Genomic DNA, 16,606 nt, shown 5'->3' on the forward strand with positions numbered 1-16,606 from the left:
ACCAAACAAAAAGAATTGGAATATATCTGCCGACGCTTAGTTGGCGGTACACATGCTTTGCAAATTGACGGATTTCGTTTTGTGATTTTAATTGGACTATTCATACATTCGTTAGTCAAGCCAAAGCATAACTGGACTTTTATAGTCAGTTAACTCCCTGGCCTCGGTAATATCGATACAGTACAGAAATGTAACAGTATTTCCACGGTCGCATCCCGTGTCTCGAACCTAAAGGTGCAGTGCTGTAACTTCTAGATAGCAGAACATTCGAGATGGCAAGGAAAGGGCAGCCAAGTAACAGTATTATAGATCCATATTAGGAAGACGGTTGCATATAAAAATGCTTATTTGCGCTCCTCAAAATGCAAATGTCAACTTCGAGATGAAGGTACAAAATTCCATATCAAAGTAACAAATGGGACCGAGTTCACGGTTCGAGATAGTGCTGCCTCGAATTCGAGATAAGCGATCAAATTCATATGTAATTTTATAGCGAGGCGGTCGAGACCGGATGATAGGTCCGAGATATCGGTTCAATCGAGATAACGGATCTCGAGTTTACGAGGTTCGACTGTATATGAATTTTTTTTAATTGCCAGAACTAAACCTTATCCCGCTGAAGAAAATATATCCTCATGGTACTGTCCAAAAGCGTACGTTTCGGTCCTCAGATGGTAGCCCATGATGAGTTGGAATAAGTCGAAAGGGTACAGGGTGATAATAACGTTTCTGAACGAACACCGGGACCGAGTGCCAATGTTCCCGGTGCGGAGACCCGCTCTGTCAGTTACGCTAAGTCAGGAAGTCGGACGTAGACGTCGTGGGTGGGGCGGCGGGTTTTGCCGACGCCACAACTCGCCGTTCAATCCGTCCGCTTCCGTCGATGATCTGGGCCCGCCTCCCGATTCACCATGTCAGTCAGGTTTTGCAGATAGAGGAATAACGTAAAGTGGTGCAAGGTCAGTGCAAGGTCAGTGACCCACGTACGTGTACATACGTAACATCCGGCGACGTAAGAGGTGTAGATTGACATTTACAGACAGCGCTGGGTATTAAGGGTCCTGCCTAGAGGGGGCTTATCGTTAGAGGGGCTACGCCGAATGTTTGCTGTATACAAGAGAATAGAATTTTGGTGCACTTTGGAAACATATTGAAAGAACTCGTTATTTTAGATTAATGAAGTTGAAAGAAAAGTATTGAAACGGTTTGCATTACAACAGTACTGTAAAAATAGAACACATCCGACACAGAATCAGCATTTGTTTCCAACTAAGCAGTGAGGCCATCACTTTTTTTATGCCAAAGAAATACAAACATTGCACCACATAAAATTAATTTCATTTTGACTCCCCCATACTTGCAATACCTTAAGAAGCGTAAAGATATATGATGTAAAATATGTGTCCTTACTCGAATGTTCAGGCCGATGGGAGCACCTGGCCCTCTCCAAGGACACCATCATCAACCTAGCTGATGTAGGCTTCAGTCCTATTCACGTCCACTGGTTGATGTTCGGCATCCAGGCATGCGAGGGACTCATCATCACTTTCTCCGAGGTTCTGGATAACAGCAAGGGGTATGTGATGGTCTACCTTGGTTACCAGGGCAACAATTACACCCTTCTTATCCCTTCAACTCATTGTGATGAAAATGATAAGTGTACCCCTACAGACTACATAGAAGGCAAATTCCTGGACTGTAACAACCCCAAGTATTTCTGGATGAAGTGGGACAATCATGGAATTCTGGAACTAGGGACTGGATACATCATTGGAGAAGGCATGTTTCTACACACCAACTATAGCGGAGAGTTTCAGCTTAATTCCGCGACGTTTAGAGTAAATTATGCCGATGGCGGAATTGCCCTTGTCAACATAGGTGAGAATTTTGGAACTTTAAGATAAACATTTTGTTTCAGATTTGAGGGTGTCTGAGATTAAGTGTTTGATGAAGCCACGTGCTACTGTGACAGTTCAACTCACTAGGGTAGCACAAAGACGTTGTATATACGTCCGTGGGTAGCAGTCACACGGAATAGGGTGTTTTTTATAAATAAATACAGGATTAATCTATGAATTTCAATGTTGTCATGCTTTCAAATAACTCAATTATTGCGAAGCCAAAATGACGTCGCTTTGGAATGCTTCATACAACGCTTCAATGTCTTACTGATAGGAAGGAGATTTAAAACATTTGCACAGAAATGAACGGTTGATACGAGTTCAAAATCAATTGCTGTTGTTCAGAAGAAGACTACAAATTCATACTTGATTTTTTCCCCGATTCCTATCACTTCAGATTTCGACACACATTCACATTTGTTTTACAATTTTCATCATCCCCAATACAGCAATGAAAGGTATCTGTGAGGCAAATCACCTTCCTTGATCAAGTACATGCATATATGCAAGGTGTGGTCATAGGTTATACCATTCTGTGGCTTGCGTTCTTTCCAGACTCTCGTCCAAAGTTCATCTCCCCCTCCGCGGACGGCACCCACAACCTGATAGTGGACGAGACTGCGGATACGGGCGTGGACATCTTCACCCTAGAAGCCAAGGACCCGGAGAACGACAACGTCACATTCAGCGTTGTCGGGGACTACACGGACATGTTCAACGTCACCGGAAACTCCCTGTACAACATCAGGCCTCTGGACTATGAGACGCGGTGTTCATTCGATGTTACGATCAGGTAAGTGCAAGGAAGCATTGACACGACACGATTCCCTCATGATTTCATTGTCTGCAGCCCATTCTTGGCTGGAAAACTGCGATATGAAACCGCACCCTACTCACCGAGGCTATTAAAGTCTCATATTCACTTTAGATTTACATTCGCGTTATGAAACTATACTCAATGAGGCATGAAAAACTGTCAACAGTGGTATAAAACCGTATTATACTCACAATAGCTGGAAAACAGTTGACAGCGGTATAAACCGTTCCATTTTCACCGAGGCTGGAAAACATAACATTGGTATAAAACCGTTTCATACTCACTATTTCTGGAAAACTGTTAACAACGGTATAAACTGTTCCATTTTCACCGAGGCTTGAAAACATACCATTGTAATAAAACCGTATCATACTCACAATGGCTGGAAAACTGTTGACAGCGGTATAAGCCGTTCCATTTTCGCCGAGGCTTGAAAACATACCATTGTAATAAAACCGTATCATACTCACAATGGCTGGAAAACTGTTGACAGCGGTATAAACCGTTCCATTTTCACTGAGGCTGGAAAACATACCATTGTAATAAAACCGTAATATACTCACTGTGGCTGGAAAACTGTTGTTAACATCAGTTTATTGGTTCCCAGCAACCTATGCTGGTCTTGTTAGGCTCGGATGGAGAGGCTCTGTGTCTTTGTCAATTACGTGTCCTCGTACCCCGACGGTGTGGATCGTTGCTTACAAAATCGATCACTGGATTGTCTGGACAGGCCGCCATAATACAGATGGAATATTTCTGAGTGCGGCGTTCAGCAAACAACCAAAATTGATCCCGCAAGACAAGATAATACTTACAGTATTCTTTCAACTTACTTTTGTCTCCTGCTTCTAATGTTGGAGTATACATGTCTCTCAATACCAGGTGATAGACTGATTTAAAAAATAACCATTGAAGAATATAGTTTATTACGGAGTTCCGAAATGAGTTTCGTGTGAACAAAGGGGGGTGGGGTAGCCTGGTGGTTCAAGAGTTCGCTCGTCACGCCGAAGGCCCGGGGTCGATTCCCCAATTGGGAACAATATTTGAAGCCCATTTCTTGTGTCCCCCGCCGTGATTCTGATGGAATATTGTTTAAAGCGTCGTAAAATCATACTTAGTCACCCACTCACTCACTCACTCACCCACTCACTCATGTGAACATAACAATGTAGTAAGTGATGTAGATATAACGATGTAGGTAGTAAACACGGTCACGTGTGTAAAACACTCTCTGGTTATCTTCAGGTGCCTACTAAACCTTTATATAGCCGTTTCATTATTTCTACCATCAATATTTTCTGTTACGTTGAGTACATTCGGCACATTGATATTACCTAAGCAACAGGTCCTCTTGATGGCATGGCACTGTTTCTAATCTCGCCGCCTATATGTCAAAGACATGTCAACTATTGCATTACTGATATAAATATGAATAAAATTAATAATCGCACATCGCACATATGCGCTGTCCAGCTACATCTATGGGGAACACCTCACTAGACACTTCTTTCAAAAATAACTTCGTCCAATTTACGACGTCATCAAGTTGCGATCGCATGTTCAAATCTCCAGAAATGACGTCATGCCAGAAAAATGTTTTATCATGAAATAAACTACGCTTCTTTCTTCATTATTCTTTGCGATTTATGGCGTTGCTTATCTTTTATATGATGATCTTGCAGTGTCTCTGACCTTATCGGTAGCGTCAATACAACGCTGACAATTCGAATCGGTGACGTTATCGATGAGAGGCCAGAACTGATCGTGACTCCCGTGGCAATACCCGAGGAACTGGCCATCGGGACGGCGGTAGACGGGGGCTTCCTGGTGCGTGACCAGGACAGGAATGACACGGAACACTTTTACATATCAGGTAACGGCAATGTGTGACAGGTAACGGCAATTGTGTGACAGGTAACGACAATGGCAAGTAATGGCAATTACTGTAACACAGGTAAAGGCTATTACTGTATCACAGGTAACGGCAGTCAGTTTAAAACAAAAAGCTGAATTAATGTGTCACAGGAAACGGCAACTACTATGTCACAGGTAAATTGCTATTGCACGGCTAACGTTAATTAAATTATTACAGGTAATACAGGTAACGGCATTACCATTCCATATGTACCTTGCCATTACCTTGTCACAGTTAACGGCAATTACTATTGATATAATACCATAAGTGAGTGAGTGAGTGAGTGAGTGAGTGAGTGAGTTTGGTTTAACGCCGCTTTTAACAGTATTACAGTTATATCACGGCGTGTCAGCTTAATGTGGGAGGAAAGCCCGAAGTGATGCAGGTCTCAGACGTTTACCACTTCGGTGAAACCCACGAGCACGGGTATGGTGCTGACAAACCTAGAAACATAATCGGGGTGAACCGGGATTCGAACCCACAATCATAGGTTTCTGGCGTGTCCAGGGGACGCAACTCTGCACAGCGAATCGCGGCTCCTTAGACGACTGGGCCACCCGTGCCCCCTAATACCATAAGTAGGAACACTTACTATATCATGGGTGACCATAAATACTAGGTTATAGATCATTAAACATATTTTATTTTGAGATTTACGCTTTTGGAGATCATCATACAAACCCTTCAATAATTCTCTCTATGTCCTGTAGTGATTTTTGTTTCTCTCTGATGGGTTCTTTCTGCGCATTAAACAGGTCCACATGCGGATTATTTCACGGTTTTGGAAGATTGGAAATTTGAGATCATGAAACGTATTGACTATGAGAACGGCTCCAAGTTCATGGATATGTTGATACTGACGGTGATCGACTCGGGCGGCTTCAACACCAGCGCCTTCCTCAACATCACCATCATGGACATGAACGACAATCCACCTGTCTTCTCTGCATCCGTGTACTACGCCAGCGTCACGGAGAACTCGGAACCAAGTAAGCGGAGGATCTCACTGAATGTGACATTGCTCAAAACGGATTATGATTTAATCCGGACATTTGTCAATACGAACACTTTCACTGGGAATGACCAAATTCAAGTGAGTGAGTATGATTTTACGCCGCTTTTGACAATATTCCAGCAACATCACGGCGTGGAACACCTGATATGGCTTTAACACATTGTACCTATGTGGGGAATCGAACCCGGCGTGACGAGCAAACGCTATAACCACTAGGCTACCTGCACTTGCCCCCAGATCAAAAGACTTAATGTCACTGCATACATATAAGATGAGATAATATTTTAATATCACATGGTTGATTCATATTGCACAGTTGATTAGCACTTAAATGTGAAGAAAAATATATGTACAAAAATAAGACATTTACTTATATAAACAGAGGTAAAACATGAAAAAAATTTAACACTCTTACAGTGACGACAAGGAATGGTTGAAATAAGCAGACTGATACTGGCTGCTATGAATGATTTCCGCGCATGTTTGTTTTACAGCATGGGCATGCGCACTCGGCGACCAGAAGGTTGTCACTGATATTCAGAATGAAGTCTATGATTGCTGTCATTTAGTATCTTACGCGCATTTTTGACAATTTGCTGCTCCTAAATTTCGCCGATGTGTTGCAATTGGGTACATGAGATTTTGCTTGCTGTATTCAAAATTTGATATATTTTTAGATTTATTAGACAGGCTCCCATGCTAGAAGTGGACATTAAAAACTAAAACGCTATGAGAAAATGAGTATTGTTTTATCAAGAGAGTTGTTGTTGCTATATACATAGGGAACTTGCACACATATATATAATTATCGTTAATATATTAACAGGACAGAACCGATGGCACAGGCAACACAGGTGTAAAACAGGGGGCACGGGTGGCCCAGTCGTCTAAGGCGCCGCGATTCGCTGTGCAGCGTTGCGTCCCTTGGGCACACCAAAAACCTATGATTGTGGGTTCGAATCCCGGTTCGGCCCGATTATGTTTCTAGGTTTGTCAGCACCATACCCGTGCTCGTGGGTTTCACCGAAGTGGTAAACGTCTGAGACCTGCACCACTTCGGGCTTTCCTCCCACATTAAGCTGACACGGCGCGATATAACTGGAATCCTGTTAAAAGCGGCGTTAAACCGAACTCACTCACTCACTCACTCACTCAATACAGACAGGATCCGGCAACGCAAACGTCAAATCACGCAATCATGTGTGTGTGAAATACGAGTGCCAGACGTACGAATGGTATCAATGATGACATTTTCAGCTTCATTAAACACGTGCCGTGTGTGTCTGCAATGTGTATGCTAGATATAATGTCCTCTCGTTTCAGCCACTCCCGTCATAGACATAACCTGCACGGATGACGACTCGGGGTCCAACGGCGAAGTGAACATCACCATACAGGCAGGGGACGACGTCAACAATCCGGTGTTCACCTTGGAGAAGGGATCACTGCGACTCCTGGCTAACGGGTCCAGAATTGACTATGAGAGTCTCGCGGACAGAAACTATACCTATGTGCTGACCATTATGGCGGTGGACAAGCCTGCGGCTGATATCCCCAACACGGCATATGCTGTCGTCATTGTCACGGTACGAAATACAGTGTTGTTTCACGGATCATCAGCTTTCACTCCATGAGTGAGTGAGTGAGTGAGTATGGTTTTACGCCGTTTTAAGCAATACTCGATCATAATAGTGGTTAAAGCGTTCACTTGTCACGCCGAAGACCCGGCTTCGAATCCCGACCCATTTCTAGTGTCCCTCGCCGTGATATTGCTGGAATATTGCTAAAAGCAGCGTAAAACCATACTCACTCACTCGAATCCCGACTTGGGTACAATGTCTAAAGCCCATTTCTCGAGTCCTCCGACGTGATATTGCTGGAATGTTGCTAAAAACGGCGAAAAAAACATACTCACTCACTCACTTAAAGCTCCATTGTTTATGGGAACAAGGGATTTCTTAATGTGTGCCGGGATTCGTTGCGAAAATGAAACCTGGGTCTGTCTGAACCAAACATATGGTTGTGGGTGACACAGAATTGGTAAATATCTACGGCTTTCGTCATATCGTTTCGGTAACTGAATTGTAACCGCCTTCGTGGTCCAGCGGATGGTGAGTCTCTCCTGAGAGGGAAAGGTTGGTGATTTGATCCCCTGACCGCGTCATACCAAAATACGTCTAGAAAAGGTACTTGTAGTTACCCTGCCTGGCGCTCGACACTAAGGGGGAAACAAGGATTGTTCGGCTGAGAGTCAGTATAATATGTCTCAGTAGAGTATCCATAGTAAACTGGGAGTTGGCATCTCAGTGAGCTGGCACTACAAAGCCGGCATAAGTCTGGACTAGCACAAGCAGAAACACACGCACGCACGCACGCACGCACGCTCGCACGCTCGCACGCGCACTCACACACACACACGCACGCACGCACACACGCACGCACACATGCATGCACATATTATGCCGGTGCAATAGATTTAAATGCCACTTTAAAACTCATTTCACCTCACCTTGTATGAAGTGATACAACTGAAATCCTGATTTACTGCAGCTTAAACTCACTCACTCATTATTCAGTGTATCTAATGCCAGGTACAAGCTCTGAACGAGCACGCCCCTGTGTGGGAGGATGCCCTTGACCCAGTCCAGGTCACAGTTCAGGAGGATCTACAACCCGGAGGTTCAATCATAATGTTCAATGCCACCGATCAAGATGCGTTTCAGGATGGTCTGGTCAAGTTCAAGGTTAAGGAGGTCAAGGATGGTATGGGTTTTATTTTTGTTTATTCTTTTTTTTTAAATTATTTTATTCCATTATTCTTTTCAGTTTGTCGGGGTTTTTTACCAAAGAGAACGATCAAGACTCACGTATGACCTTTTGGAAACATTTTTTGGATTATTTTTGTTTACGGATCTTTTGCATATAAATTAGACTGCGGAGGTCGATATAAAATCAATAACTTTATTAAGCTCAATATTTCTGTTGGTGTGAAGCTGTATGGGTTTGTCTGTTTAGAAAGAACAAATAATCAAATTCTATATCACTTTATCGTGCGTAAAAGTGCACTAACACCACAGTGCATTCCAAGTGCGTCAGGTTCAGCTTTGATTAAAATTTCTTTTATTTCCATGGAACTGTACTTGTGAGGTAAACCCTTCATTGATTCAGGACCGCCTCCGTGGTCTAGTGGTAGAGGGTCCGCCCGGAGAGCGGAAGGTCCGTGGTTCGATCCCGGGCCGCGTCATACCATGAGACGTTAAGAGATAATACTTGTTGTTACCCTGTCTGGCGCTCGGCATTAAGGGGCTAAAACAAGGACTGGTCGGCTCGGAGTCAGTATACTGTGTGTCATGGTATCTCAGTGAGCTAGCACTATAAATCGGCCTCAGTCCGGACTAGTACAAGCAGACACACACACGCATATGCACGTCGCTATATAAGTGCAATAATATTGGACGCGACGTTAAACCCCATTTCACCTCACCTCACCTCACCTCACCTCACCTCACCTCATTGATTCAGAGGAGTCAAATCATTGATTCAAATCAAGCAGTGGCCTTACCTCAAGGAGAAACGTTGGTAATATTTGTTGGTAGACTCCGGATCGACGTTGACGGACGTTTTCGCAGTCGACCCCGACAGCGGTCTCGTAACCATCATCAAAGCTCCGGACAGGGACACGGCAACTGGGGGTGTGGCTTTCTACAATGTCACCATCGCGGCGTACGATCAAGGCATGCCATCGCAAGAAACCACGAAGAACATCAACATCGATATCATCAACGTCAACGACAATTCCCCTACTTTTGTAAATTTTCAGCGTCAAGTTATTGTAGAAGAGAATGCCAATAATGGTGACGTCATTATTACCGTTACCGGAAATGACGTTGACGGCGACCCACTGATACTGTCCTGCGTTGGAGGGGACACTGATTACTTTTATAATAATGAGACGGATATCATTGTTCTTAAACAAATGGACTTTGAGAATCAGAGCTGTTACACACTGATTATACAGTAAGTGTTGTTTTATATATTTCTAATAATCATTGAAACAAAAACATGTAAATCATATTTATTTATAATCTCAAAAATATTAAAACACAGTATGTTTCGGTGGTCTTTATGCATGTTGGTATGCATTGGAAATCAGTGAAACTTCAACCTTGATGGGATGGTACAGTAGTCAAGTTGTGTAAGCTCATCCTCATTGTACCGAAGACAGGGTTCTTTTCCCAACATGGGCAAGGCGCGTGAATCGCATTTTCTGTGTCCCCCGCTGTCATATTGACAGATCATTTGTGAAAACGGCACAAACCATACTTACTCATATCAATATTGATAATGGGACAAAGAGATGTTCTTATCTTTTCAGACTTAGCGATGGAAAGTTTGACGCCAATGAGACGTTAGTAATAACAATAACTGACGTCATAGACGAACGCCCAAAGCTTACTACTTTGACCCCTGTAAATGTGCTTGAAGAACTTCTTCCTGGGACTGTCATTGGAGGCGTATTCCTGGTAACAGATGCCGACAAAGATGATGTGTTGACCTACACACTAACAGGCAAGATCATCAACAAGTCATGCTGATAATGAGTGCACATAGAAGACATAAAGAATAATAGTTATATCCATTCATTTACTATTTTAACACTATTTTCGAAACCGGTTTCAAATACCATCAGGCCCTGGCGCAGTATTAGATTTGGACTTTTTAATTACTTTCTTCAGGTCATCGGGCGTAATGAAAAACAACAATAGTGTCCTTATTATGTCATGTACATTATTTTTGTAATCCTCTACCCATGGTTTCTCTGGGTTGCAGTTCGCCGTGTATAGACCACTACTGATTCCAAAAACTTTCATTGGAATCCTTGGTGGGTCTTTCCTCTTGAATATCATTGGTTGCATTTAATTGCTTATAAAACGGTTTTTCATCAGTTTTGAACAGTTTATTTTTCAGTTTTGGCTACATTTTTACTTCTACTACTACTACTACTACTACTACTACTACTACTACTACTACTACTACTACTACTACTACTATCCAGATGCCTGGTAGCAAACAAGGGTACTCTCCCAATGTTAGTCAACAGATTGGGAGGTAGAAAACCTAAAGCACCTAGAACAATGGGGAGTCGAACAACTTGGTACTTGGGATGCTTGTCAATCTTGTCAATCATATTGGTGACAAAAGAGACAGAAATTTCAATAATATTAATGATTACATTGGATTTATCAAAAAGGACAAGATCAAATTGTTGGCCTGGATACGTCTGAGGCTGTATATTACTGCATATAAACTCTATGCAGTGGTCGTCCAGAAAGCATCTCCTGGGCCCAATTTGATATGACACTTATTATTTTTTATTATTATTAATGTTTTGCAAAGACTTGTAGAAATTCCACATCAAACCGTTTTCTAAGCCAAAAGAATAACACAATTAACACTTCATCTACACTAGCTGATTTTCCTCCTTTAATTGATCTTAGATGTACTTTCAGTAAATATAAGCGATTGAGGGAAGAGCAAGGGTGGTTGGATCTGACATGATTCTTCGTGTGAGGGTGGTAGTAGTAGTAGTAGTAGTAGTAGTAGCAGTAGTAGTAGGTGTTGTTGTTGTCGGTCAATATCGAGTTTTGGTCTGAAAATTACAAGTGATCTTCGACATGCCATAATTATTAAGTCACGTCACAACACTCGTCACGTGATGACGGCAGCATCACTTTGTTACTACCTTACAAGAGTCACAGTGGCAAATGTCTTTCTGCACACAAGGCGCCGATGCTATGTACTTCAACATGGACAACACAACAGGGGCAATGACGATGATGGCTCGCTTGGATGCAGACTCCTTGCCCGTGCCGTACCTGGACAATCTGACGCTAGAAGTACAGGACAAGGCGGGACTAAAGGATGTAAAAACACTGAATCTCAGCATCGTGAATGTAGACGACAACAGCCCAACGTTTTCTGAAAACACCTACACAATCACGGTCACGGAAAACTCAACACAGGGTAGGATTGAAAATAGATTTGCATATAGTGTCAATATCCTCGTCTACCGTCTACTTAATAGTAAACTGTCGGGCAAAAGAAAGTATACACTTGAAAATGTTATCGAATAATTACAAACATTACTAGGCTGACAAAAATCCCCGAAACACTGTCAATTTAAAGTCCAAAATAAAGCTGTGATACCCGCATCAAATACATCACCATTGGATAACCATCTCTTGCTTGTTTCATAATAAGATATGGTGTGTATGTCCTCTTGTCCGGCAGTATATGTTCTAACCGTCGTTGGCCTCTGATGCGTAGTAGGACTCAAATCCAAAGTAATCCTCGGGCACATTGTAAAAGTCTCAGATGCAAGGAGAGGCTGATCCATGTTTAGACAAAAATCCTAGGTAGAACACAGGTTCATGGTAGGACTCAGGTCCATGGCAGACATTTATGGATGTTATAATTTCATAATCCTAAAACGAATAAAAAGAGTAAAGGGTGCCCCAGGTCTAAGATAACAAACCTCACACTGGCATCATCATTGTCATGGCGGAAATGACGTGTATTTATGATGTCATATATGGGGATGACATCATGTGAAAATTGGAAGGAACAGTTCTGCTACGGGGAAAATCGGCCACATATTACAAAACCATCATACATATATTAAATATTAATAAAATATAATATCATAAAATATATAATAGTATTTCTGTTCTTACGAGGTGGTCGATTTTCACCAAATCATGTTCCAGGTTTAAGGCTAGAACGATTACTTGTGCAATCGTAAGAATAACACAACTTAATTAATGTACTGGGAAAGTAATGCTTGAGAAGAGTCAGTCGTTCTATAATTTTAAAATTACTATCTTCAACAGTTATGCTTTTGTGACTTCTTGGTACAGGGGCAGTACTACTTCTAAACTGCACTGACCGAGACACGGGACTCTATGGTCAGTTCAATATCTCGATCGTGTCCGGAGATGCTGGCGATGTGTTCAGTGTCCGCGGGCTGGAGCTGACGGTGTCGGGCACTGTGGACTACGAGAGTCTTCAGGACCAGGACTACAAGTATATCCTCACCCTGAAGGCTACTGCTGCTTCAGGTGGCATCAACCCAAAGACTGCAGACACGTTGGTCATCGTAGAGGTCAGTGTAGTCAGAACAGCAATAATGTAATACTATAGTAAACTACGGTTATAACGAACTCAAAGGGACCACTAATTTTAGTTCTTTATAACCGTAGTTCGTTATAAGTGTGTTCGTTATCAACGTAGTTTACTGTATCTGACATTGCCATGTGAGATATACTCCTTGTGGAGTCAATAGTGAGCGTACCAGTGAGTGATATCACGGCTTGGGACACAAACAATTGGTCCTTCTGATCCGAGAATGGACGCCTTGACCACATGACCTTGGAGATTAAGTTTCGTTAGACAGATAAAAATTATCGGAGCTTGTAATCTCGCTAGATATGAAATGTTCACACATTAAGTAAACCATGTTGATGTTTATTCATTCATGTGGTTATATAAACCGGGAACACTTTTTATTGTTTGTTTTTATAAATTCAAGAAGTTCGGATGAAAGGTTTCCATATGTCTGTGGTAAACCTTAACGTATATATTTAGAGGTATTAGTTATATTTGTCGCATGAAAAGTAGATAAATGGCAATGGGTGTTATTCCATCTATACCACAGCAACACAGCAGCCTGTCAATAATCGATACGGCGCAAATCATTGTCTGATAAGGGGAAACGGGTGGCCCAGTGGTCTAAGGCGCCGCAGTTCGCTGTGCAGAATTTGGCCCTTGAGCACACCAGAAACCTATGATTGTTGGTTCGAAACCCGATTCGACCTGATTATGTTTCTAGGATCCCATGCTCGTGCGTTTCATCAAAGTGGTAAACGTCTGAGACCTGCAGCACATCGGGCTTGTTAACCGCACCAAGCTGTCGTTAAACCCATCTCCCTCACTCACTCCATTGACCGGAAATCATCACCAATCTGACAAACTACAAAGCCTGACCAATCGATCCCCATTTTTAGTCGGCTCTTACCACAAGCTTGATGTACAGAACAGAAAACAAGAGAGCACAATAAAACAGCATAATGGTTGCTTGTAAAGTAAAATATGATCAGTTCCGCATTCAGCACGAAAAGGTACATGAAGTAAAATGAGCAATATCATTGTATGATATATTGCATCATTTAAATGGAACACATCACGTACATCACGTAATAATTATACGGTGAAGACGTCAGGCACCATATTGTGTTTCATATATAGGTGAAGCCGCCAGGCACCATAATTGTGTTTCATATATAGGTGAAGCCGCCAGGCACCATATTGTGTTTCATATAAAGGTGTAGCCGGAAGACACAATATTGTGTTTCATATATAGGTGAAGACGCCAGGCACCATATTGTGTTTCGTATAAAGGTGAAGCCGGAAGACACAATATTGTGTTTCATATATAGGTGAAGACGTCAGGCACCATATTGTGGTTCATATATAGGTGAAGACGCCAGGCACCATAATTGAGTTTCATATATAGGTGAAGCCGCCAGGCACCATATTGTGTTTGATATAAAGGTGTAGCCGGAAGACACAATATTGTGTTTCATATATAGGTGAAGACGCCAGGCACCATATTGTGTTTGATATAAAGTTGAAGCCGGAAGACACAATATTGTGTTTCATATATAGGTGAAGACGCCAGGCACCATATTGTGTTTGATATAAAGTTGAAGCCGGAAGACACAATATTGTGTTTCATATAAAGGTGAAGACCGCAGGCACCACGTTGTAAGGTGACGACGTCAGGCACCATATTGTAAGGTGACGACGTCAGGCATCATATTGTAAGGTGACGACGTCAGGCACCATATTGTGTTGTATTCAAAGATAAAAAAGTCTGGCATCATATATCTTTTAAAGGTGCTTCCTGCTAACGAGTTCTCGCCCGAATGGAATCAGTCGACAGGAATTGTGGGCGATCGGTTCCCCGACATTACTGTGTATGAGAACGCCACCAGGGGAACTGTGGTCGGAACTTTCGTTGCCACTGATGCTGACTGCGGGAAAGATGGCAGGCTCGAATATACGCTTTTCACTCTAACATCCAGTAAGTATACCTTCGTGTCAATGAGTACATGTAAACCGTCGCTTTAAGCAGTATTGTCTGTCTTACATGTGAAGGCTTCGTGTGTTTCAGTTATGCTTGTGAAGGCTTAGTGTATTTCAGTTATACGTGTGAAGGCTTAGTGTAAGTTGAGCCTGTTGTGACAAACCAAGGATCAAAATATGAGCGATTCTGGTGTTCGAACCCACGTTCAGCGGATCCTGCATTTGAGGAACGCAACTCTTCAAAGCGAATTGAGCTCTGGGTCATGTGGTCACATGCGCCCTTCTGTCTTTGAGTTCCAGTAATTATATTAGATAAGACTTTACAGTAAAGAATATTGAAAATATTGTCCTTTTGTGGTAACAAATAGTGCTTTTTTATATCATGGACCACCTTGTTCCGATGGCGTTTGTCATTATAGCCATAATCGATAACAATAATATTCTCCATAATCGACATGCCTGTTTCAAGTCTGATTTTCTGAGTGATTCGAAGTAAAACAATTGTTGAGTGCGACTTTAAAATATATTCGCTCTAGAAAGAGTACGCATTGGACAACGTCTTCCGCATTTCGGTCAAAATGCCACCAATCACTAATAAATATGAGGCTGATTTGATTTATCCACAACCCTACTTCAGAAGTAAAAGATTTATTGAAAACATATATTGCTTCAATTTCGCTCGTTTTCTTACTTGAAAGACAATGTATATGTTGATTACATTCAGGGACATTTTTGGTTCGTTTTTTTTAAACCTATATATTTGTTATCGTGTAATTATGTTTGTAGTTTGGAAATCTCTCTAGGCAAACCAGTGACTCTGACATGAATTAAGAACCACGCCGTATGGATATAATAAGCCAGGTCGCATGTTGTAAGCACCCGGTACTCGATCACTAGTCGTACCATGGCAAGGGTTTATTTTAACTTCGTTCCAATCATTTTATGTATACCCTATGATATAATTTGAAATAACATGTGAATGGGTTTATTAGATACTTGAAAATATTTTGAGAGTCAGTGAAATGGTATCCTAACAAGAGACCATTTCTCATCAGGTTCTGGGAAGGTTACGGCGAAACCCTTTGAGATAGATACAACTAATGGCGAACTGCGCATATCCGGTGACCTTGACCGAGACGTAGGAACAGGAGGGGTAGAGTTTTTCAATATCACAATCCAAGTGTCCGATGGCGGAAATCCACCCAATTCAATCCAAGCCAACTTCACTGTATTCCTGTTGAATGTCAACGACAACGCCCCGACTTTAGACATAACGACCTCTGACGTCATTGTTCGGGAGGATCTGAATATTGGTGACATCATCTTCAACTTTGCCGGTGTGTCCGACAAAGATGGCGACGCCGTCATCATCACGGTGAATGGTAATGCTTCCGATACATTCGAGGTCCAGACAGGCAATCTGAGACTACGGAGGGAACTCGACTATGAAGAGGAAACATGTTTTACCCTATCGCTGACGTAAGCATCCGTTACGTACAATTGAGTGAGTGGGCGGGTTTATCGCCACTTTGAACAGTATTCCAGTTTCATCAGGGCATGTCCGGTTGATGTGGGAGGAAAGCCCGAAGTGATGTCAGTCTCAGACGTTTACCACTTTGGTGAAATCTACCAGTACGGGTATGGCTCTGACAAACCTTGAAATAATCAGGACGAATCTGACCCAGTCGTCTAGGGCGCCGCGATTCGCTGTGCAGAGTTGCGTACCTTGGGCACGCCAGAAACCTATGATTGTGGGTTCCAATCCTGGTTCGCCCCAATTATGTTTCTGGGTTTGTTAGCACCGTGCTCGTGGG

At 42.4% G+C, this 16,606-nt stretch overlaps 1 protein-coding gene across 1 annotated transcript in view; it reads left to right on the forward strand.

Moving 5' to 3' along the window:
* The first annotated feature begins 272 nt into the window (after positions 1-272).
* LOC139461574 (protocadherin Fat 4-like) overlaps positions 273-16,606 on the forward strand; it is a 65,442-nt gene continuing 49,108 nt past the window's right edge. Inside the window, exons 1-13 of the mRNA XM_071243052.1 lie at positions 273-294; positions 1,423-1,878; positions 2,457-2,694; positions 4,401-4,591; positions 5,389-5,622; positions 6,972-7,234; positions 8,240-8,411; positions 9,245-9,665; positions 10,024-10,217; positions 11,433-11,672; positions 12,566-12,810; positions 14,604-14,790; positions 15,848-16,271. Coding sequence (XP_071099153.1) covers positions 273-294; positions 1,423-1,878; positions 2,457-2,694; positions 4,401-4,591; positions 5,389-5,622; positions 6,972-7,234; positions 8,240-8,411; positions 9,245-9,665; positions 10,024-10,217; positions 11,433-11,672; positions 12,566-12,810; positions 14,604-14,790; positions 15,848-16,271 — 3,287 coding nt within the window. The remainder of the gene's footprint in view (positions 295-1,422; positions 1,879-2,456; positions 2,695-4,400; positions 4,592-5,388; positions 5,623-6,971; positions 7,235-8,239; positions 8,412-9,244; positions 9,666-10,023; positions 10,218-11,432; positions 11,673-12,565; positions 12,811-14,603; positions 14,791-15,847; positions 16,272-16,606) is intronic.

This window comes from Haliotis cracherodii, unplaced genomic scaffold, assembly GCF_022045235.1.
Source record: "Haliotis cracherodii isolate W230 unplaced genomic scaffold, xgHalCrac1.p SCAF_15, whole genome shotgun sequence".
Lineage (NCBI taxonomy): Eukaryota > Metazoa > Mollusca > Gastropoda > Lepetellida > Haliotidae > Haliotis > Haliotis cracherodii.